We start from the raw sequence: 25,470 nt of genomic DNA on the forward strand, positions 1-25,470 counted from the left end.
GAGTGTATCACTGGGCTGTAGAGTAAGATTTCATAAACATTTGTTATACACTGTATATGATAGTGGCTAGGAGAGATATGAACCTGTCTGTGGATGCTATGAGATGAAGATAGCATGGTCATTATGCATGATGTATGCCTCTCTTCTGAATCTCCTTCCACCACAGAATGATGATTGGCTGATTCTACTTCATATCTTCATGCTTCATCAACAAAGATTAATTACATCCAAATTCTTATTGGACATGAGATTATACTATTGAGACAGATGTGATTTCACACAATTAATCATTTCGGCTTACAAAAACAACAATAGCGTCTTTTGTAGTTTCTGACTTTCACACACTCTGTAAGCCTTCTATGATTATCTAAAAACATAATTCAAACAGTACATGGGTAACAACTTGAAACATCAAACTGTTAATCATGTCCCGTCAGTTTCTGAATAATTATAAAGCTCCATTTCATACGGGATATGTTTGAAACCATGACTTTTTCCCTGCACTGTGCAAAGACATATCTCAAATAATATTTAATCTATCAGAATACATTGCAAAAAGAGTCCTTTATTGCCCATAGACTTGTGTTTTTAAAAAAGACTCCCACAGAGATTATGATAACTTTTTCATGCTCTATATATCTTGTTAAGGAATGAGCTATCACTATGCAGAGCTTGAAGAAATGTGTGTTGGTAAAAAATGAGTCTAGTGACTGACATGTGTCCAAAAATGAGAGTAGGTGTTGTCTGTTAAAATTTAAAATACACATACAAAAACTTTTAAAAAATACTAAAAATGAGTATGTGGTGATATATTTCTGAATACATGATTAGCAAAAAAAAGAAGTTTATTTCCAACTGAAATCTGATCTTCCACGTTAACCTCTACAACTGTCACAGCCTGTCATTAAATGATTCCTTCAAATGTCAGTTGTAGAAAAGTCTGTTACTGAAAGGTCAGTCAGTGTGACATGTATGGTCAGTGCATGGTGACAAGTGTATTTGTGTTTACAATGAGGTCAAGTGTCCACCCACATGGACACAGAGGTCAAAGGTGACACACTTCCTATTGTGTTGAGACAATGCTTCCACAATCAGGTTAAACTACTGCCGCTAATCTGGTCTGCATGACCACTGCTCTGTCAATATGTTAAAGATGTCATGGTTCATACAAAACTTTAGTTTTATGTCAGAAGGCTCCATTTGTACATAATTAGACTGTTCAAATTTTCAAGTCCACACACAACCGTTTCAATATTATTTATCAACCAAATTATGGACTATTCGTCAGCTACATGAATTGCTGAATTCAAGGCATTCGTAGCATTTTATCAAAGTTTATGGTCTTTTCAAATGGAGATTCAAATTTAAGGCCCTTTCAATACAGATTCAAATTTAAGGACCATTCAATGCAGATTCAAATTTAAGGCCCATTCAATGCAGATTCAATTTAAGGCCTCTTTAAGTCTCCGTGAACCATGGGTCTTTACCTACAATAAGGCACAATGGAGTCTCATCAACTCAAAGTCCTATTAAAAGACCATAAAAATATATCAAGCTATTTGCAGCTGCATGAGCTGGAATGGTGTTACTTTGCTTTAACATATTCCATCCATATCACTGCGAGCAACAGACAATGAACTCCACACATTGCAACCATGTGTGGAATTAAACCAAGGTCTTTGGTTTTGTTAACCAAGAGGGCTATCACACCACCCTATAGTTCAATTAAAAGACTAATGATTACCAATGATTCAGAAATACAGAAATTTGATAATCTATCTGATTCTACAGTGGATGGCACCATGCACAGTAACACCAGGGTTACCAATCTCCCAGCAATGTCATGCCAGGACAGAACATGGGCATCACACATTGTACCCATTTAGGGAATCAAACCCAGATTGCTGTGACAAGCAAATGCTGCAACCATCAAGCTACCACCTTTGAATGAAAAATAAATGTGCATCTATGATACGGTCAGTCTGGAAGACACAAGTCCAGGAAATCAACCCTCCAGACGATCTTGAAAGGAATGTCCATATACAACCATGTGGACATTACTCCATACTCATGATTCGTGAATCCAGAAATTTGTTCATATAGACAATTTCCTTGGTTTCGATACTGTCCAGATTATCAAGGTCTCACTGTATATACTTTTTATCTCACCAGCACCTTCATCCCCTTGCTCCTCTCTGTACATTTTACCTGTTAAAAGATCAGAACCACATGTTATCAACTTTTGGACAGAACACAAATCATACCACTCACCATTCCATCACAGACATTGACTGCCACAGGGTTGTTGTTGTGGTTACGAACATTCCCTGTATATAAACACGCCAGATCATTCTCAAGCTCTTCCGCTGACGTCTGCTCTTCGTCTATAGTGTCATTAGACACGTTTTTCCGATGGTAAACTTTAAATCCTGGTGCAAGAAGCTTCTTATTTTCCCACAGTTCCAGGTTGAAGTTTTCCCCAAAGCCACTGATGTTGACGTGGATGACACTCCGACCAATGGTACTTCTTTTATGGCGTGCCACTTTCTTCCAGTCTCGGGACACAACATTATCACCTCCATCAAACACGTAGGGAAAAACCACCTCATATTCTGAAAGGACAAGTAAATATTCGTAAACAGTGAGCGAAAGTGGTTTTGTGCCACTTTAAGAAACATTCCAACAATATCAGGGTTGGGTACACCAAAGATGGACTTCACACATTATGCCCATGTGGGGAATAGAACCCGCGGCTTCAGATTGCTAAGCGATCACTCTAACTGCTAGGTTACTCCAAAGCTCCAATACTCCTGTATTCGCGAATAAGAATCACCATTAACCTGATTTATTGGTATTAATTATTATTCACTAAAGTTTATCAATCTTGAGCCATACCCAGTTCAAGAGGATCTTCAATGGCAAAAAAGAAAGAAGGGGCAGAAAAGACATGGCACCACAAGCTCATGTGGTTAAATCAAATTAAGAACTGTTCAAAGCTAATCACTTTGGTTTATTTGGCAGTTTGTAACACTAAAGTTCTTACCTTATATGTGCGTACATATTTCATTGGTTGCTACATATTGCAAAACAGTAACTTCTCATAGTTTCATAATGCAAATCATTAGAAGCATTGAACTTTCCCATCGGCTTTCTAAAGATTTATTATTCGTTTAAATTTAAATAGAACATACAAAAAAGAGAATCAATATCTGCCTTGCATTTGTGACCTTTATACAAGTTATGGTGAAATATCAGTATAGTTTCATCCCCCAATGGAGCTGTCAAGCAGACAGAGGGACAGAAGATCTTTCTTCTAACACTAAAATGGCATCAAGCTACCCTGCTCTGTCATTAAAACTGGTTTGTGTAAACAGGTAAAGATGGATCAGTCTAAAAAGTCATTGTCAATATCATCATAATAATAATAAGTATTCAGTTATTGATAAATCTATCCAAGTGCAGAAAATTTTGTGTTTCAGCATAACATTTCACATACCAGCTGTTACAACCTGTTCATGTTGCATAAATAGAAGGCCTCAAATACAGGTTAGTCATGGACAGGTTAGATACAGACATGTGTCCATTAGTCTGAGCAAAGACGTATTTACTTCTTTGGTCTGAGACAAGTAAAAATCTGAATGGATCAGTTGTTTTACATTAAAGGGGCACTGATCTAAAGCAATTCCCCGGGACTGGTTGTTGCCTTTGTCATTGTTTTTTCCCCCATGAGTACCTGGATGATATGCAAGCAACTGAGCGTGACAATCGACTGGGCTACCGTCTTCAAGGACAGCAAAATAAACTTGGAGGCAATATTTGTTTTACTCATTTTTGAACAGTGATTGATTAACCGTGATCTACAAAGATTTTGACAAAGGGCGCATGTTAATTAATTTCTTCAGCCTAAACAAACAGACAAAAAGAACAGCAGAGCTCATCGGATAACCTGATTGTAATAGTTTAATATTAAAAAAAAGTATCCATGAAGTGAAAGAATTTTTCGGATTTCGGATTGCGTCGATAATACGATTACTACTCTCTTGTTGTCATCCACGTTTTCTGGTATAAACCTACACTTGTGTATTTGTCGTCATTCACTTAATGCTCAGTTAATGAATTTATTACAGGTATAATTAGTGGTAGCACCACTCAGAATACCTGACAAAGGTTCCCATTTGGCATTAATTGTGTCTGGGGTAATCATTCAATCTAAATCCAGGTTTGAAGTGAGGTGAAATGTGTGTTATGTAATATACACGTGGCAGCCCAGCAAGAGATGAATGATCAGTTGATTTACTTTTTTGTAAATCAAAGGATCGATCCTAGTCATCAAAGGATTAACAGAAAATATATTGATTGATTAATCACTGTTATCTTGCACAGTGTATAAGTCAAAAGTGAGTGTTTACATGTCTAGGGATACACTCATATCATGGCGTGAAGTGCCGATGTAAAAACAACATACTTTGTTCAAAGGGTTAACCGATAATACATTGATTGATTGCTCATTGTTATCTAACTCAATGGATTTTTTTAGGAACCGTGGACATTATGATAATAGTTGTCACGTGGGCTTTCTCAGACGAACTTTGAGGCTTGACACATATGTGAAACACCTGAAACATTCTAAGTGATCAGTTGAGAAATGAACACGGTTTATAATATCCCGAAACAATATATACGAGGGGTGTTCATTAAAGATTTCCCCTGACCCACTTCCGATGGACCAAGTGGAATGAAACTGGGCTTAGGTATCAGTCTTTCTCCACATAGGAACCACCAAGAGTTACACACTTCTCCCATCGTTTTATGCAACTATGGAGACCTCGCTTGTAAAAGCCCTCATTTTGCGTCTCAAACCAGGACTTGACTTCAGAAATCAGTGTTTCATCATCTGTGAAACGTTTTCCCTTCAAAAATGACTTCATGGTTGGAAAGAGGTGGAAGTCAGATGGTACAAGGTCAGGAGAGTAAGGAAGATGTGGAAGGATTTCATAGCCACAGGACCGCGCTTCTGTCTGGGCAACATGAGAGTTGTGTACTGGAGCATTGTTTTGCAGGAGACGGACACCCTTGGTCAGCATGCCACGCCTCTTAAGCTTGATAGCGTCCCGCAATTTGCCAAGAAATCCGTCATCACTACTCCGTGCTGGTCCCAAAACATCGTGAGCATGACCTTGCCTGCAGAGGGTTGAACACGTGCCTTCTTTGGGGGTGGTGACTCCACATGCTTCCATTGCATCGACTGAACTTTAGTCTCAGGATCATAGTGATGGACCCATGTTTCATCCTGTGTGATAAGTCTGACAAAAAAGTTTGCCTGGTTTTTTTGGCACATGTCCAAAAGATTCTTTGAGCAATTGACTCGTTCCTGCTTTTGGAAAGGTGTGAGCAACCTGGGAATCCATCGTGCAGACACCTTATGCATGTTCAAATTGTCATGGATGATTTTTTCCACAGACCCTACACTGATCTTGACATCTTGTGCTAACTGGCGAACAGTTATACGTTGGTCTGCCAAAATGGCGGTCTCCACTTGATGGCTAGTGTCCTCATCAATGGCTGAATGGGGGTGACAAGGAATGGCAGCTGTTTCCACAGATGTCCGACCACACTTGAACTGGCGATGCCAGTGTTTAACAATGTCATATGATGGGGCATCTTCCCCATAAGTTGCTTTCATTTCATCGAAAGTTTCTTTTGGTGTGCGACCTTTCAAATATAAAAACCTAATCACTGCTCGGTATTCTACTGGCTCCATTGTCACACCCTACTCGATCTTAACACCTGTAAAAGTGGTAAGATAAATAGTTCGGTGCTGCAAATTCAGACATAACCCATAGATACATGTATCATTACACATGTAAAATTTCAACCAAATATGATAACCCTATATGGTTTAGGGGAAATCTTTAATGAACACCCCTCGTATATTTTTAAATATTTGATTGTTACAGAGAGAAGTGACATCGAATAAGTTTCTTTGTAAAGCTGCAGACGTGTGGGATATTGTTCCTTTGTGTGGATATTCACGGATACATTCCTCGAACAAGAAAGCTGCCTAAAATTATACACATGAATTTAGTAGGTTGTAATTATGATATTTGCATTTTGATTTCCTTCATTTGCTGTAGCATTGGACAGATTCATTCTTGTTCCTCTACGAATTGGTTGGGACATTCTTCGATGCACGATAGACGTTGTTTTCACAAGTCTTTTCCTTTGTAAGCATGTAAATATTTCAGTCATTTTGACCATTTTTTTAACAGATTGACTAAAATTGATTAAGACGATCAAAAGGGCCTAAAAACATTACAATAGATTATTATGTAGGATTAGAAGCCAAACAATAGAGAAATGTACTTTTCATCGTAGCATTTTCAGTCTCTTGGTGATGATATTAAACATAAAAATGTTTGGAATTCGTTGTCATAATAATACAGATGGACATATTTTTCAGTCAATTTGTAAAATAACTGAATATTAAGACGTTAAATCAAATTTCCTTAGTGAAAATTTTGCACATTTTGACTGTAAAAATATAAACACGATAAAATAAGCAATGCTCAGGAGAAATATTTACTTTGTGTTGCAAGTCAAAATAGTGTACGTACATTTCCTTTTTATTTCCAAAACTGTATTTCATTTTGTTGATCAATGTGACCATACACCCTTATACTATCAACAAAAGTGACAAATGCGCGTACGAATTGCGCAGCACAGGTTGCGAACTAGTCTAGGTTTCTGCTATATCATCCGGGTACTCACAGGAAAAAACAATAACAAAGGCAACAACCAGTCCCCGGGAATTGTTTAAGATCAGTGCCCCTTTAAAATGTAGTTATTTTACATAAACCACTGCTCCAAAGTGAGCTGTGAACTAGCTGGACATGTTCAATGGTGTCTAACTCTGCAATAGTGTTGAACAAAGATGTGAGAAATCCAACTTTCTATCTAGGTAGCCTGAGGTTAAAGAGCTGTGTGTAATAGCCTCTGATCCCATCCCCCCAAGATAGTAATGAGGCGGACCACAGGTTTCAGCCCCTCCTCAGTCATACAGTGCAGTGGAACAGTATTTGTCGCTTGACAAAATTCCGTCGGTCTCACGACTTTCAAAGCGAAATAAAAGAAATATTTAAATTTTGAGTTTGAGAATTCAATTAATTTCATTCCCTTTAAGCAATACATGTTGAACGGCTGAGCCTATGTTCTTAAGTAGCTACATTTTGCAAGGGTTCCAAGCACATGTAATCAATGCTTGTGCAGTGAAAATAAGGAAAAAATATATATATTTTAAAAATTGTTTTCTTTATTTACCTTACATATGGAAAAACATAATCTCCTGTTTCTTTCTTCTGTGTTATGTTTTAATTTTCTAATCAAGACTAATTGAAAGTGTGTGCTCCCTTTTACTTGGTGATGATATTTGAAAACTTATCTAAGTAACACAGTTATGAACTGACCAGGAACTCATCAATATGACATATGAACAAGATTACTTCTGAAGGTTATGTCTGATTATAAACTAACTGGGCTTGTTCAGCATCCCATGGGTGAGCATTTTCTGCCTCCTTACTTTGAGTACACAAACTGGAAATAATCATAATGAAAAATAGTCATAATGGGAAATAGTCATAATGGGAAACAGTCACAATGGGAAATAGTCACAATGGAAAATAGTTACAATGGGAAACAGTCAAAGTAAGAAATAGTCATAAATGGAGTGAAGGATGGATCTAACATAAACGTAATCCATGTGCCTTTAGAATGATTAATTATGTCAAGGAATATGATTTTTAAACATGTTAGGAAAGTCTATCTTATTATGTCCCCAACAATATTAATTACAACATAATTCTGGTTAATCTGTTAATGTGAACTGATGGCAAGATATGATGGAACAGAGTTAGAGTTAAACAGGGTTGAACAGAGTTGAACAGAGTTGAACAGAGTTGAACAGAGCTAAGACTTCATTTGTCATGGCATCTTCAGTGAAACCCTGTTCATCCAGGCAGTACACAGTAAATTCATCAATATTAACCATTTCCAGATTAATGATTCACAAGTATGGGGGAATGTTCCTTTAAATATCTTAAGGTTCCCAGCAGTAACTGTCCTGAAGGCAATGCTTCCAGATAAACAGAGTCCAGTCTACTGAGGTTTCACTGTACTGATTACTGTTGTGTTCGGTATCACATCACATATTGACATTTCAGCCAATGCACTCATATGAAGCATTAACACTGAATTCAGCACCTTCTCCTACACTGTCACCATGCATTCCTTCATTTTCACCTCTATTATATGTTTTATGTTATAACATTGAAATTTTAGTAGAAGGATTATTATTGTATCATTGACTTAACATAAAGAGTGACAGAGAGAGTGGCCATCACTGCTGTTTGCTGGCTCAGTCAATGTTAACAAGGCTGACTGATAACAAGATAATCCACAAGTAAAACACACTTGTATAAAGGTGAAATCAGGTGTACTCGTGGGGATGAAAGGGGGGGATTAACGTCAGACACCATCCAGTCATCTAAACCATAGTGGGTGATGTACGCAGTTTACAGTTAAAATACGTACTTATAGCCTACAACACATACAATATTATCATGACAGTGGTATGTTTCAAACGTTAGAACAGATGACAGGACATTTAGTGCATGGCTCACATCCTGTAGAGCTCACTCAAGCATGGGCTAGACATGTGAAATAGTTCTCAAACTATGCTGAAAATGGGACTTAGTTCACACACCCTGTTTAAATGAATTGCTCCTATTTCTGAAAATACAAAACTTCACTGTGTGAGAAGCATGTACCATGGGAATGAACAGGACATTACAAGGGAAAATATGCTGGATGAGTATGTAGTTCTTGCTAAATATAAAAACCATCAAAGCTGGACTAGGCTGACAAGGTGGGTGTCTCCACTCACTAACTGTACATGTCCAGTAGATGGGACCATGTTCCCCAGACTATCAGAAGGCTGACAAGGTGAGGAAGTCATCAGTGGGTGTCTCCACTCACTAACTGTACATGTCCAGTAGATGGGACCATGTCACCCAGACTATCAGAAGGCTGACAAGGTGAGGATGTCATCAGTGGGTGTCTCCACTCACTAACTGTACATGTCCAGTAGATGGGACCATGTCACCCAGACTATCAGAAGGCTGACAAGGTGAGGATGTCATCAGTGGGTGTCTCCACTCACTAACTGTACATGTCCAGTAGATGGGACCATGTCCCCCAGACTATCAGAAGGCTGACAAGGTGAGGATGTCATCAGTGGGTGTCTCCACTCACTAACTGTACATGTCCAGTAGATGGGACCATGTTCACCAGACTATCAGAAGGCTGACAAGGTGAGGAAGTCATCAGTGGGTGTCTCCACTCACTAACTGTACATGTCCAGTAGATGGGACCATGTCCCCCAGACTATCAGAAGGCTGACAAGGTGAGGATGTCATCAGTGGGTGTCTCCACTCACTAACTGTACATGTCCAGTAGATGGGACCATGTTCACCAGACTATCAGAAGGCTGACAAGGTGAGGATGTCATCAGTGGGTGTCTCCACTCACTAACTGTACATGTCCAGTAGATGGGACCATGTCCCCCAGACTATCAGAAGGCTGACAAGGTGAGGATGTCATCAGTGGGTGTCTCCACTCACTAACTGTACATGTCCAGTAGATGGGACCATGTTCCCCAGACTATCAGAAGGCTGACAAGGTGAGGAAGTCATCAGTGGGTGTCTCCACTCACTAACTGTACATGTCCAGTAGATGGGACCATGTCCCCCAGACTATCAGAAGGCTGACAAGGTGAGGATGTCATCAGTGGGTGTCTCCACTCACTAACTGTACATGTCCAGTAGATGGGACCATGTCCCCCAGACTATCAGAAGGCTGACAAGGTGAGGATGTCATCAGTGGGTGTCTCCAATCCCTCCTACACTTGAACTGACAAACATGCCACAGAGAAACGCCTATGATGAATTCATCCACTTGAATGTCTCAATCAATATCAGTATTTGTACGGGTATGTTTATAGAGCTAGGGCCAATTTACAGAATATTGAAAAAACACTTTAAAGAATTCAAAACTAATATATTTTCAAGTTTTACATACACTGTATAGGCCTAGGATTCATTTTCTCTGTTAATGTCTCCTTGCCTGATCAAATAAAGTATGACAGCATCTGTATGCAGGACAGTGTGGTTCCTGTAAGACATGCCTGCTTCCAGACTCACCTACACTTCAAAGGCATGGACGACGAAGGTTTCAGACTCATGGTCTTCAGTTATGTACAAATATTGATTTTTCAAAAACAAATTTTGGATGACACAGAAAAACCTTCAAATAATATTTTTCATCATAAATTTACACATAACTTGTATATTTAAACATTTGTCCTTTCCAAACATACAATGATTCCGACAATGTCCTTATAAACAAAAATGTAATTAACGAAAGTTTAACCATACAAAAACAGTTTCAAGTTTACAAAGATATTCAACAAAAAAGCTTTTGAGGAAAGTTTTTAAATGATTTGAGTGAAAATGTTCACAAAATCCCCACAGAGCTGAATGAACCATGTTAATAACATTTACTCTGTATATATGCTTTACAGCACACTGACTTCAGTGTGAAGCAACCACCCAAGACTCATTCATAAACCTTTCCTATTCTATCTACCAGCTAAATGATTGCATACAGGAAAGGGGGAGGGTAGAGGGGGAGGGTAGAGGTGGAGGGGCATGAGGCAGGGGGAACAGCACCACAATGGTGGGGGGGCCTCAGGAAGGGGGTCATGTGTAAGGGGGGCATTGTATATTCGAGTTGTTAGGGGCTTTTCTAATCCCTTTCATGTGCTGAAGATTAATCGTAAGTCATTCCAGGGCCAGACATAGGCCATTATCATCCATAACTGTATACAACAGCACCATCTAGTGGCTGGCAGAGGTAGTACTGTATATTACCACTTTAATATACATCTGACACATCACAGAATAATGGCCACCTCGGTCTGAAACTGTTTAGCTTATGACAAGCGCTCGAAAACACTTTATAGTGGCCATGACGACTTTCTGTCACTGCCATAAGCCACCTATGGTAATGAGAATTATGGCCAATCTGGACACAGCACAAGGCTGCCAGAGAACCCTTAGAATCATGGTCATAATATCCGTAATTCATTAGAACACTACTATCAAATATCAATATGGATAATAGCAGTTAGAGCTCGTTCTGACTTCATAATTTCTGCTTGTTTTTAAAGGACATTTATTTTCCATTAGTTGTTTTACATAACCGACCGACCGACAAAACTTAAATCCTAAAAAGATTAAATGACTTACGACAATGGTTTTGGAGCCAACTCCTTATCAGGTTTTGCAATTAGGTGAATATATCCATATTTGAAGCATCATTGGAATAGCAGAGGGCACTACAAAGGCCTCACACATTAACATCCTATGCATGGCTTCAAACCAGTTATATGTCATGAGCAAACACGCTAACCAATGAACTACTTTACACCAGGCTGCAGTGAACATATAACTTACACTAACACATAATATATGTGAGGATGAACAAAACGGTGTCAGTTTCACATAGGACAAGATTTCCAGAAATATTGTGGATATGTTGCTTCTGAATGACATCTCATACTGTTACTTGCAGGATGTGCTGATCCCTCAACACAGTTGCAGCTTTCTTTGAAGTGGTCATAAGTGTAAGCTAGTTAGCTCAATATGTCTCGCACTGCAATGCTAGGGTTATACAAATGCTATAATACCAACACACTCTGCCCCCAAAGATGACTATAGCTTGGCTAAAAAGCCAGTACTTTCATTCAATTAGGATTTTACACAAATTGCACCGTTGATCACAGGATAATACAGGCAATTTTCTTGTGAAGATTTCGTCCGCTTTAGTTAGACATGCTCTGTACACCGACTGATGTCAAAGGTCATCAGGGCTTGGTAAACTCCTTACAGCATGTGCTTAAAGTTTTTGTCGGTAACGTAATGTGCAAGTCCATTTGCAAGTTAAGAATGTTGAAACCTGAATCTTGCAGTCCGACTTCAAAGGCTTGACTCAACAAAGTGTGACATTATCATGAATTATCCTCAATCTGAAATGATCTAGGTATTCAACTGACACGGCAGATTTCATTGAAGTCAGTACATAAAGCAGGCTACCACCATCATCATACCATAAACTTTGTTTTATCCTGCTAATGGTATAATGTCTCCACACAGAGCAGACCTGTCAAAGGGCAGATTTCGATACAGAAAGTGCACCAGCTCTCCCAGTGCCAACACCTGCCTGTGCCCCATCTCGGAACTTGAAGGCCCTTCTCAATACTGACACAATCTCAGGAGCATTCATCTCACCATTGCTGATGGATTTGGGATTTTCCCCCCCAAATATGTTAAACCAATGCCTTTTTTTTGTCAAAACCTAACAGACAATGAAATGAAAAATAGAGTGATGTATGTTGTTTAATGCACTAAGCAATATTTAGGCTTTATGAGGGGCGGTCGGGTAGCCTAATAGTTAAAGCCTTCGCTCGTCACGCCGAAGACCCGGGTTCAATTCCCGACATTGGTACAATGTGTGAAGCCCATTTCTGGTGTCCCCGGCCGTGATATTGCTGGAATATTGCTAAAAGCAGCATAAAACCATACTCACTCACTCACTCACTAAGCTTTATGACAATGGTCTGTCAATCAAGTGACTGATATTATGAGCAACGGTCCATACCATAGGGGTACATTTGCACACACTCAACAAAGTCACCCAGCCTGACCACTTGATCCATTTTGTCTAAAGCGACCCTGCTCGTAATATATTGGTGTATTAAACAAGAAACAAACCAACTAGAAATCTGTCTGTGCACTACATGTAGAGAGAGAGAGTTAGGTATTACGCCACTATATATACAAGCAACTTGAAGCAGTATGGTGGGGACACCTGACATGGGCTATACACATTTCCCCATGTGGGGAATCAAAACACAGGCTTCAGGAAACACTGGTTAACACTTATCACAAGGCTACCTCACCAACCCATACATGAAAAACTGTTACATAGTACATAAGACTGACTTATTACATTGGGGGAGGGGGGCACTTTAATGCACTTTATATTTTATCATAAAATGTCCATTTTTTCAAGACCCTCCCCAAGAGACTGTCATTTTTTGGTGACCCTCTCCTGATTCCCTCGGACCCATCCAGCCCCCATAATAAATGACCAGTCCCTTACTACAAAGACAGTATATCAACATGTTCCACCTTGTTGCAAGTAAATCACCATGATATAACTGTCAAGGAATCGTCAGTAGGTATACACCCTTACGTTCCTACTCCCAGTTTATATGACATAGAGCAGAGCCAGACTCTCAATGGTGGCCACATTCTGTCAGAATTAATGTCAGTGTTAGTATACTCTGTCAGAAATGTATTAGTAACTCCCATCTATCAGGATAAACGTCACACTCATTCCAGGGGCTTGTCACCTTGAAAGAAGCGCAACACTGTGAAGTCATGATTTAAATATGGACCACTGCCACAGAGCAGTAATACTTTAACTGTTTCTTTTGATGCAAGGATATAAAAGAGAATGATGTTTTCTCATTCCACATTACTCTGAAATACATTGTACATGTTATGTCATAAATATTGTATTGTACACACTGTTTAAATGTCCTCATCTTTATCATTCGCACATAGCTGGGTATTAAGATCTTGTTTGTTTCTTTCTTTCTTTCTTGTTTCCTGCTGCAGTGAGCAATATGCCAGCTATATGATGGCAGTCGGTAAATAATCAAGTCTGGACCAGACAATCCAGTGATTGACATCATGTGCATCTATCTATGCAAATGGGATACGTTGACATGCATCAACCAAGGCGGTGGGCCTGTTTGGCAATACAAACTGGGGAACACATATATGGGCTTTTGACGAATACAACAGACTTGCAAATGTGAGTAAACACTGCAAGCTGATTAAGTGAAAAAATTGTCACATGGGATTTGAAGTTTGGAGAAAGATAATCAAGAATCAAGAATCAGGAACTTATTTGCACAGAACACCCCCATAAAGCACTGTACAAACGAGCTGCATTTTGAAGTAAATATCATTGAAAAAACATGAAAGGCAAATATACATATCATGTACATTATGCAGAGATATTGCATATTATTATTACACAGAATACATAAAGCTTTATATATAATAATGAAGTGATAAGTCACAATAGTTTCATTTAAGAATAACATCATATCTAAAAGATATTTCCTTTTATAAACATGTCAGAGAAAAAAATTGTCAAATGTTTTGCTTTTTCAGAGCACAGATTATAGACACTTGCAAACATTTTGTCACCATTTTGACATTTTAATTAATCTACTGTCTGAAGGAGTAACTGTGTTTCTTTATTACAGATTGGACAGTACAGAAGAAAGTGTATCTCATCCTCTACCTTGTTTAGGTCGCTGATTTTGCATAATCTTTGCTCAGCAGGCGTATTGGTGTATCTGCCTCCACCTTCTATTTCCAGAGTCTCACTTTAGCTAGCGCTAATCTATGATCCTTGCATTGAATGAGTGAGTTTAATGCAACCTCATGTGTCTGGCAATATCTCAGCCATGTAGCGATGAGCTGGAGTGCCAATCCAGGTATCTGAACTAACACAGGTGTATGAAAAGGTTTTTTATATGTCTTCATATGAAATATGAAATTTGCTACATATTTGACAGAATGTATAATTAATTCTATTAATTTTCCTCTGCACAGTTCAAGGCATTTTAGCAGTCCTGGAATCACATGACTGATGACACTGTAGATGACATTTAGTCTCTGAAATCTTATATTACACAATATTCTTCTTGACTCTAAAAATATAATAAAATTCCCTATGCTGACTGTGGAATAGAGCTAGCTTGAGCTGGCTAGACTTGCTTTTGTATGCGTTTCTAGATTATTATTTTTTCATAAAATAATATATTCCACAGTCATGGTGCAGGACTAATGACACTGCTGTATTCTAAGATATAGTCATTCCTAAAATCACCCTGCTTTTTGCATCTACTACATTGATAAACATATTGCCTTCAGGTTTGCAGGTATTATTGACCATTTGATACCTAATATTGCCTTTGAATCTAAGTTGCTTGTATCCGACATGTACGCTGGTGAGTTCGGCTGAGTCAGGAAGAAACATCCCAACATCGTTGATGTGAAGCCCACCCTAGTAGGAACCGTCACATAAAGACCTTTTGAGCTCTAAATGAGCACAGCCCCTCACATAAATGCATCTAAGCCTCTATAATTACTGGGGTAACACAGCAATGGAAATGTCAATTAGAAACCTACGGAATGATCCTGCAGTGGCTGCAGGCAAGATGTTAAGAGATATCATCAATAACCACCCAGAACGGCAGTCATCTCCTTCACCCCTTCAATGGCAGCCATCTTGGATCTCCTACTACAATGTATTTTTTCACTGCACTGCGTGCCATCCTGATCTCAATGCTTCATTCAGACTTCATAAACTATTCTCAAGTTTGTTTTCATTTCATTATGAAGAGCACATGTGCATTACAATACACATTGGAACCTGTTTGGAAGCCACAGACCTGTAATTTTAGGTCTTCAACCCTGAGCATAATAACTAACAATGACTGATAGCGACTCTCATGCCAGGCTTTCATTAACATTTAGCTCTACTTTACTGATGAAAATGTTCAAAGGTGTTTCATAACATCTAATTATGGGTGATTTAATCCTCTTGTTAGATTCCATAACACATTTAGTTTCTAAAGCAATATAACTTTCATTCATACTAACTGATCATAGATTATCTGTCCGAAGTGAGAAAGTGAGATTCTGCACCATTTTCCAGTAATATCACGGCGGGGGACACCAGAAAGGGTCTTCACACATTTTACTGATGTGGGCAATGGAATAGGAGATTTCAGCATGAGAAGTAAATGCTTTTAGGCTACTTCACCACCTTGTGATGAAAGGAAACAAATGCAAGGATCTTTTGAGAAACAAAGACCTCAAATTTTGACTTGGGTTAATTTACATCTATAAAAGATGCAGTTACTTCAGTTGAGTTAAAGATGAACTTGGTCTCATCTATCAACTAACAAAATAAAAATCCTGTTTTGTACATCTGCTGTGCTCTTTAACAAGCCTTGGTGACCTTTAGGGAGACTGTGAGGAGGCTCCAGCATGTTAATATTTGGTCAACGACAGACAGGCCGGCCCTATGTAGCCCTGCCAAATTGCCTGAGAAAACAGTTGTTGTGCTGTCACCCACATATGGACATGGTAAATGCATGTCTAATGACATACTCCAGCGGATGTCAAGTCCATGTGGGTATCTGGTTGTGTGGGAGAGCCTGCCATTCAAGTCACTTGTTGAAGGACAACATGAAATTTGTCTGTGGACTATCACTATTTTGATGGTGCTAGAATCCAAAGCAAATTTCCAGGTTGCTACAACACTAACATGCCTCAAGGTGCATGTGCATAGAGTGTACATGAGAACAGAGAGGGGTTTGGCAGGAGTCGCATACATTTCAGGCGGGGCAGGATTGGGCAGGATTGGGGGGGATTGGGAGTGAAGGGATGGGTGGATGATGAGTGGAGCGGAATGATGGTGTGGGAGGTGTATTTTGGGTGGAATGAGTGGATGGTATATAAAGGGGGTGGAGAGGGAGGCCCAGTGGCTAAAGAGTGGTGTTGATTCAGGGGGTGAGTGGCTGGTGGGTGGGATGGAGTCAGGGGGTGAGTGGATGGTGGGTGGGTGGAGTCAGGGGTTAGGTGGCTGGTGGGTGAGATGGAGTCAGGGGGTGATTGGCTGGTAGGTGGGGTTGAGTCAGGGATGGGTGGCTGGTGGGTGGGGTGGAGTCAGGGGTTGGGTGGCTGCAGGGTGAGATGGAGTCAGGGGGTGAGGGCTGATGGGTGGGATGGAGCCAGAGTGTGAGTGGCTGGTAGGTGGGGTGGAGTCTGGGGTTGGGTGGCTGGTGGGCGGGGTGGAGTCAGGGGGTGAGGGCTGATGGGTGGGATGGAGCCAGGGTGTGAGTGGCTGGTAGGTGGGGTGGAGTCAAGGGGTGAGTGGCTGGCAGGTGGGGTGGAGTCAGGGGGTGGGTGGCTGGCGGGTGGGGTGGGTGGAGTCAGGGGGTGGGCGGGGTGGAGTCAGGGGGTGAGGGCTGAAGGGTGGGGTTGGAGTCAAGGGGTGAGTGGCTGGTAGGTGGGGTAGAGTCAGGGGTGAGGGCTGATGGGCGGGGTGGAGTCAGGGGGTGAGGGCTGAAGGGTGGGGTTGGAGTCAAGGGGTGAGGGCTGATAGGTGGGTGGAGTCAGGGGGTGAGGGCAGAAGGGTGGGGTTGGAGTCAGGGGGGTGAGTGGCTGATAGGTGGGGTGGAATCAGGGGGTGAGGGCTGATGGGCGGGGTGGAGTCAGGGGGTGAGGGCTGAAGGGTGGGGTTGGAGTCAAGGGGTGAGTGGCTGGCAGGTGGGGTGGAGTCAGGGGGTAGGTGGCTGATGGGTGGGATGGAGTCAGGGGGTGAGGGCTGATGGATGGGGTGGAGTCAGGGGGTGAGGGCTGATGGGTGGGATGGAGTCAGGGGGAGGGTGGCTGGTGGGCGGGGTGGAGTCAGGGGCTGAGGGCTGATGGGTATGTGATGGGTGGGGTGGAGTGAGGGCGTAAGAGGTTGTACTATCCAGTGACTTCAGGTGATACCTGTCATATCCAATACATATGTCAATAAGACAAATTGCATTTGAATATAATTACAAATGAGACAAAAAAATTATATTTCTTAGTTTACAGATGTTTTTGTTTGCAAATTCTGCTTGGTAGCTGGGAAAAAATAAAACAAAAAAGACATTTCAGATTATTATTTTTCTCCTTCAAAGAGATGTCTGACAATGCCATATGTGCATTGTTAATTAGGCTTACCTCATTGTTTAACCTATTGTAATCTATTGTCTTGCAGTGCAAACCTATTGTACAATGTATGCACAATTGTGAGTGAACAGTCAGGTATGTATTCAGCACAACTTTAATTGTACTACTGAGGTCTTACGTGTATTAATTCCTTATTTTAGGTTCAGTGGAAATGGTGAACCAATTAATGTTGTTTTTTAGAATTTTGCCTGAAATTGAACATACATGCATAACACAAAGACTTCATGTTATATTCCACTGTAATATTATCAAACTCGTTCAGTATGAGCATTATACTTACATATCAAAATGGTGACACACTTATAAACAAAGATTCACAAAGTATTAGAATAATTAAATTTGATGTATAGCACTTAAGGATAAGGTCACACAATCTTCTCTACAAGATGATCTTTAATTTTGTGCGTAAATAAATTGTGCAATGTTTCCCTCCAATTTAATTGTTTCCCTCCTTAATCGGTAGTCCAGATGTTCAATCTCGCAGATACCCAGTCTAAACTGTGTTGAACAAAGTGTCAAAGACTCACGTGATTAGTTAACAATGTCAAGGTTGTGTTCTTGCGATAAAACCTTTTTTCCTTTTTGAACTGACAACTGTTTCCAAATGAGCATGCAGACATGAAGTGTCTACACTGAACGCCCTCCCCCCATGCAGATTCTGTTGACTTGGTGCAGATAGGGACGACTCACATGGACTAGTTATCTACTTCAGATGTACTCTTTGTTTCCCTTAACTGGAAACACTTGGCAGACAGAAATCCAATGTGAGAACTCTCCAAGCCTGACACCTTGTGTCAAGAAGTCGACTTTAATCATGTTACCAAACATAATCAAAGTCTTCCTTGACATCCTACATTTGGGAAAAGTTGTGCGGTAAGCATTCTGAGGAACACCCACTTCTTAGCGGGGCAGAAAAAGTTCGCTGCTATGGTCTCAGATCACATAGGATTGGGAGCATTTACATGAAATATGTATGATCAATTAACAGAGAGATGATATGACATTCACTGTTCTTGATGAAAGTGTGTGAGTTGGGTTTAATGCTGCTTTGAACAGTTTGTCAGGAAGATCATGTCATGTCAGATTGAAGGGAAAGTGTTGGAGGGAAGGCAGGGCATGGAGTCACCTCACACATTACATCCTTACCTTGTCAACTGCACAGATCTGAGAGTTTACCAACTGGTGAAACCAGTGCATGGGTAAAACGAAAAGAAGAAGACTTTATTGCACATAAACAAACACAGTCGTGTGGGGTTCAAAGCAGGCAACACACAATATGATCTCCTCAAGTGGACTAAACCCAGGTCTCCACAGGTCCCCGGAATCTGGCCAGACAGAGCTGACAGTCAGCAACTGCAAACTAGTCCCACTGAAGGTTGCAAGTGGTTGGTGAGCCTTGCTGTTCAGACAAATGTAAGCAAGTACATGCTTCAGACAGCAGGACATCAGTTGCATCAGAGAGATGGCCAATGATTAAGAACAGTATTTGAATATATCACAGCATGTCTGCTGGATATGCAAGGAAAACCAGACGTGAAACCCATGAGCATGGGTATGGTGCTGACAAACGAAGGATCATAAATGGGCCGTGACTTTGCACAGTCACATCACCAGATCCCCAGTAGCTACAAGCTTGAACTAACAGCTGGTGGTCGACGGTGTGAGCTAGTCTTCCATGGGGCTACATCTTTATACAGCAGACACTGTGCATCCCAGTAGCTACAAGCTTGATCTAGAACACCTGGTTGTCGATGGTGTGAGCTAGTCTGCTATAAGGTTACATACTTATACAGCACTGTGCACCCCAGTAGCTACAAGCTTGATCTAGAACACCTGGTGGTCGATGGGGTGAGCTAGTCTGCTATGAGGTTACATACTTATACAGCACTGTGCACCCCAGTAGCTACAAGCTTGATCTAGAACACCTGGTGGTCAAGGCTGTGAGCTAGTCTTCCATGGGGTTACATACTTATACAGCACTATGCACCCCAGTAGCTACAAGCTTGATCTAGAACACCTGATGGTCAAGGTTGTGAGCTAGTCTTCTATGGGGTTACATACTTATACAGCACTGTGCACCCCAGTAGCTACAAGCTTGATCTAGAACACCTGGTGGTCGATGGTGTGAGCTAGTCTGCTATGAGGTTACATACTTATACAGCACTGTGCACCCCAGTAGCTACAAGCTTGATCTAGAACACCTGGTGGTCGATGGGGTGAGCTAGTCTGCTATGAGGTTACATCTTTATACAGCAGACACTGTGCACCCCAGTAGCTACAAGCTTGATCTAGAACACCTGGTGGTCGATGGGGTGAGCTAGTCTGCTATGAGGTTATATACTTATACAGCACTGTGCACCCCAGTAGCTACAAGCTTGATCTAGAATACCTGGTGGTCGATGGGGTGAGCTAGTCTGCTATGAGGTTACATACTTATACAGCACTGTGCACCCCAGTAGCTACAAGCTTGATCTAGAACACCTGGTGGTCGATGGTATGAGCTAGTCTGCTATGAGGTTACATACTTATACAGCACTGTGCACCCCAGTAGCTACAAGCTTCATCTAGAACACCTGGTGGTCGATGGTGTGAGCTAGTCTGCTATGAGGTTACATCTTTATACAGCAGACACTGTGCACCCCAGTAGCTACAAGCTTCATCTAGAACACCTGGTGGTCGATGGGGTGAGCTAGTCTGCTATGAGGTTACATACTTATACAGCACTGTGCACCCCAGTAGCTACAAGCTTGATCTAGAACACCTGGTGGTCGATGGTGTGAGCTAGTCTGCTATGAGGTTACATACTTATACAGCACTGTGCACCCCAGTAGCTACAAGCTTGATCTAGAACACCTTGTGGTCGATGGGGTGAGCTAGTCTGCTATGGAGTTACATACCTATACAGGTGAGGTGAGGTGAAATTGGGTTTAACGTCGCGTCCAAGATTATTGCACTTATATAGCGACGTGCATGTACGTGTGTGTGTTTGTGTGGCTGCTTGTACTAGTCCGGACTGATGCCGATTTATAGTGCTAGCTCACTGAGACATGATGCCGCAGTTTAACATGAATACCCCACTCAGATACAGTATACTGACTCCGAGCCGACTAGTCCTTGTTTTAGACCCTTAATGCCGAGCACCAGGCAGGGTAACAACAAGTACCATCTTTTAACGTCTTTTGGTATGACGCGGCCGGGGATCAAACCCCGGACCTTCCACTCTCCGGGCAGACGCTCTACCACTAGACCACGGAGGCGGTCATATCTATACAGCACTATGCACCCCAGTAGCTACAAGCTTGATCTAGAACACCTGGTGGTCGATGGTATGAGCTAGTCTTCCATGGGGTTATATATTAATACAGCAGACACTGTGATCCTCAAAATTTTCAGCTTTTGTCACTAATGATGATTCCTAAAGACCTAGACCACCTAAGAACCATAAAAGGGTTGGCAGCAGGTCACAACTGATTGTAGACCATATAGGGTTCAGTTATCATGCAAACATATGCCAGTCATTCATGTTATCTTGACATCAAAACCTTCCAGAGTGATGGCATGTGTGTCTCACAGCTATAGAGTTCATGTAAAAAGAGAGTGCCAGGGAAAATTACTGATAACTTTTGTATATTTCAATGTTTATTAATATGTGTTTTCAGATTTATGGATGTTTTTGAGTGCTTGATGCTTAGCAATTGTTTTAAACCCTCGGCTATGTTGTCAGTGCCAAACTAAACCTAATTATCACTGGGTACCAAAAATGTAGATCAATTCACAGGACTACTACAAGAGCATAAGATCAAGACATCACGCTGGACTAAACTGGTTCATGTTTGTGAGAGATCTGACCACTACTGCTGCCTACCACCTCATGATTGAGTGTCAGAACAGGGTATCATTACACCCTAGCCCTTTTACCTGATTGTTACAACAATGTAATAAGAAGCTATGTGATATAATGTAGACTGAACAAATGGGCTATAACTCCTATATCAGATCAGATTAAGTGTATAAGCTGCCACCTGTCAGTAGGAATCACAATCCATGTATGCACTGATAAATCCACTGACATGATCATATTGGCATGGTATACACACCTGTTGCAACAAATGTACAATAAATCCTTGGTTTAACACTCTACCTCACAAATACACTTCCAAACAATGGATCTGGAATACTAATGGTCCTTGGCAGTGTTTCAAGTTAAGCATGCAAAGGGGAGAGGGAAGCTGAGATTTTTTGTTAAACACAGAATATGTTTTTGGCAATTCTTTTTTCTCTGAAAGGAGTGAGTATGGTTAACATTGTAACCATGTGGGGAACCGAACCCAGGCCTTTGGCATGAAAAGTGAATATTTAACCACTTGGTTACCCCACCGCCCCTCTGAAAGGAGTAAGTATGGTTAACATTGTAGCCATGTGGGGAACCGAACCCAGGCCTTTGGCATGACGAGTGAATATTTAACCACTTGGTTACCCCACCGCCCCTCTCTGAAAGGATTGAGTATGGTTAACATTTTACCCATGTGGGGAACCGAACCCAGGCCTTTGGCATGACGAGTGAATAATTAACCACTTGGCTACCCCACCGCCCCTCTCTGAAAGGAGGAACCATACCGTATTTTCTTGAGTATAGTGCGCACTTTTTTTCGAAAAAACACAGCTGTGTAGAAGGGGGTGCGCATTATACACGAATTATGAGTTTGGATGTTTTTTTCCCCCATGGAAAGACATTACCGTGAGCACGAAACACCGGGAATACCATGTCAACAAATCCATACTGAAGTACGCAAAATAATTATGTAATTACACTGTCTGGCTATAAAAAGTGTTCTTTGTATATCTGTACTTAAGTTTGTAACTTATTTCATTGATTTTATTCAAAATTCCTTATAATATTGTTTTTTATTAATTTCGGCGAAATTGTGTGTGAAGTGATCGGAAGATCGCACAACTCACCGTTATTAACAGCAACCACGGTCAGAATACCGCTATTGACGCCTTGAAACAAACTTTAGTTGACAGAGAATGGATACATATATCATAAATGACATACTTTGACTCGTTAAAAGTCATATTTGATTTTGTTTGACGATTCTATGTCAACATGAAATTCTCGCGATCACGTGATCACGTGCGCGTGAGCCTTGACGGTGACTGGTCAGACATGTTCCATGTAAAAAATAATACCCGGGAATAGCGATCAGCTGCTTCGCTTAAGGTTATTATTATTTTAAATATGTTTAGTAAAGGTTGCATATAATTAAGAAAATAATGGAATATATTATTCCTGATAAATAAAATAGTTTCAGATACAATTGTTGCCGATCCTTGCATTAAAAATCTTATAAAGTTAAATCATTGGGTGTGTCTTGACCGAATCACCGGTCGATTCCAAGAAAACGTGTGTACAGCTGATTGCTGTTTCCAGCTTAGTTTACGAGAAAATACGCAAGGTAATCTTAATCCCTAAATATAAAACAATGCCTAGCAGAACAATAAATACTATTTAAACGGTAAATAAACATGTCTGGTGATTTTTTATCTCAAATTTCGAATTTGTACTGACGAAGTTTCTCAGCACCCGTTCGTTTGCCGGACTTCGCTGAAAGGGTACGGTGTAAAAAAATTCTGCGCATAATATTCAAATTTCTTTTTTTCCAAAATATTGAACCCCCTAGAGGGGGGTGCGCACTATACTCAAGAAAATACGGTACCATTTACAAACAAATTACAATTCAGCATTTTTTCATGAGCAGTCAGAATTGTTCTAAGAACTGAGTGCAAATTAATACTTTTTCTGAAATCTTCTTAAATCTTCTTAAATCTCACGTTGCCTACACAGATTATCTAATGGTCTGTATCTAACTGACATCTTTTGGGGGTAATTAACCTTTTTACAGGAAAAGCCTCCTAATTAATTAAGCTGTAGATAAGATAAGATAAGTTAAGATAATATTTATTGCAGAAATGTTCCATTATGGGACAGATGCAATTTTAAAAGACAAGACATTATGATTCATATATACATATATACAGACATGCATATCAGGAGTATCAGGAGTATCAGGATTAGAGGACATGAGGTGAAATCCAGATTATTGCACTTATACAGTGAAATGCATGCTCATCTTATAACACCTTTTTTGTTATGATGTGGATGAGGATTGAACCACCGACCTTCTGCTATCCAAGCAGATGCTCTGTCCACGAGACCACGGATGCTGTTCCTCAGTAGTGAGACAGCTATCTCTTTAGGAGCAGGCTTGATTAGCAGCAAACCTTCTCTTTTGGCTATCAGTGCTACACATTCATTGAAAACCATAACTTCACATAGTTTGGAAACAAAACTGTACAGTTGTTTATTCAAACTTCGGAATATTTTTTAATTTCACAACAATCTTCTTTTATTGTCAGACAGGAATGGCAGTTTGGGGTCTAATACTTTCTCGACAGGCTGCCTCACGTCCAGATCCCACTACCTAATGAAGTCATTTTGTCTCCTCAGAAACTCCCAGTTGAGAGAACCACATTGCAACAGCATGTTAAATGGGTGTATTGTGGAGGATAATGCAGAAATCAAACACTTCCTGACTACAACAAAGTTGAATGTGATAGGGTATTGGTCAGGTCAATTGTTGGCTGAAATGAGCTTGTGAGTGTTCAATTGGGTTCAGCCATGCCATGTGCTGTGGAGCAGGTCAGTGGGAGGTCACATGGATCCATGACAATATCAAAGTTATGAAGTGAAGAAAACATACAGGATAACTAGATTTTTGTAGTGGACCCAGACCATTTCATTTCATGGATTTTCTTGAGTCCCTCCCTCTCCACCCATTAAACCCACCCCCACCAAAACATTGTGCTTCCAATTTCAACCCATCTAAAAAGAGGGTAGGTAAAAGTGTCTTGTTTTGGTCTTTTTTTTTTTCCTTTTAACTTTTCTTTGAGAAACAGTAATTTTATATGTGTCAGTAAAGCCTGCCTTCAAAAAAAGATAATGACTGGTTAAATGACTCTTGTGAAGCACAACAAATATACGCGTGTATGAACCACAGACAATACCATGATGGGAATAAAATAAAAGCCATGGTGTTACTCAAGAAAAAAAATAATATAGTTTTGACAGCACTGCAATTAGGGTCCGTCAGAAAACTGGAGAGATTTACGCCGCTTTTAGCAATATTCCATCCATATCACGGCAGGGGACACCAGAAAATGAGCTTCACACATTGTACCCATGTGGGGATTCAAACCCAGAGCTTCGATGTGACGAGCGAATGCTTTAACCACTAAGCTATCTCGCCGTTTGCTATGTAAGCTTCAAGCCTGAATATATGACAAAATAAACATCCAGTCACATATTACACTTGTGAGTGGGCAAAATAATGTGTGAATTTCCTGATAGATGAAGATGGTGACATCTTTACCTAAATAAAGCAGGTAATAGGTCCAGAGTATAGGTCCTAATGGAATGGAG

The 25,470-nt window shown here is 40.5% G+C and overlaps 1 protein-coding gene across 3 annotated transcripts in view; it reads right to left on the reverse strand.

The window, feature by feature from the left end:
- Positions 1-25,470, reverse strand: part of LOC124142529 (A disintegrin and metalloproteinase with thrombospondin motifs 16-like) — a 225,781-nt gene that overhangs the window by 66,602 nt on the left and 133,709 nt on the right. For all 3 annotated transcript variants that reach the window (XM_046511062.2, XM_046511058.2, XM_046511061.2), the window contains exon 4: positions 2,272-2,612. In XM_046511062.2, coding sequence (XP_046367018.1) covers positions 2,272-2,612 — 341 coding nt within the window. The remainder of the gene's footprint in view (positions 1-2,271; positions 2,613-25,470) is intronic.

Source organism: Haliotis rufescens, unplaced genomic scaffold (assembly GCF_023055435.1).
Source record: "Haliotis rufescens isolate VD_foot unplaced genomic scaffold, xgHalRufe1.0.p SCAF_17, whole genome shotgun sequence".
NCBI classification, from domain to species: Eukaryota; Metazoa; Mollusca; class Gastropoda; order Lepetellida; family Haliotidae; genus Haliotis; species Haliotis rufescens.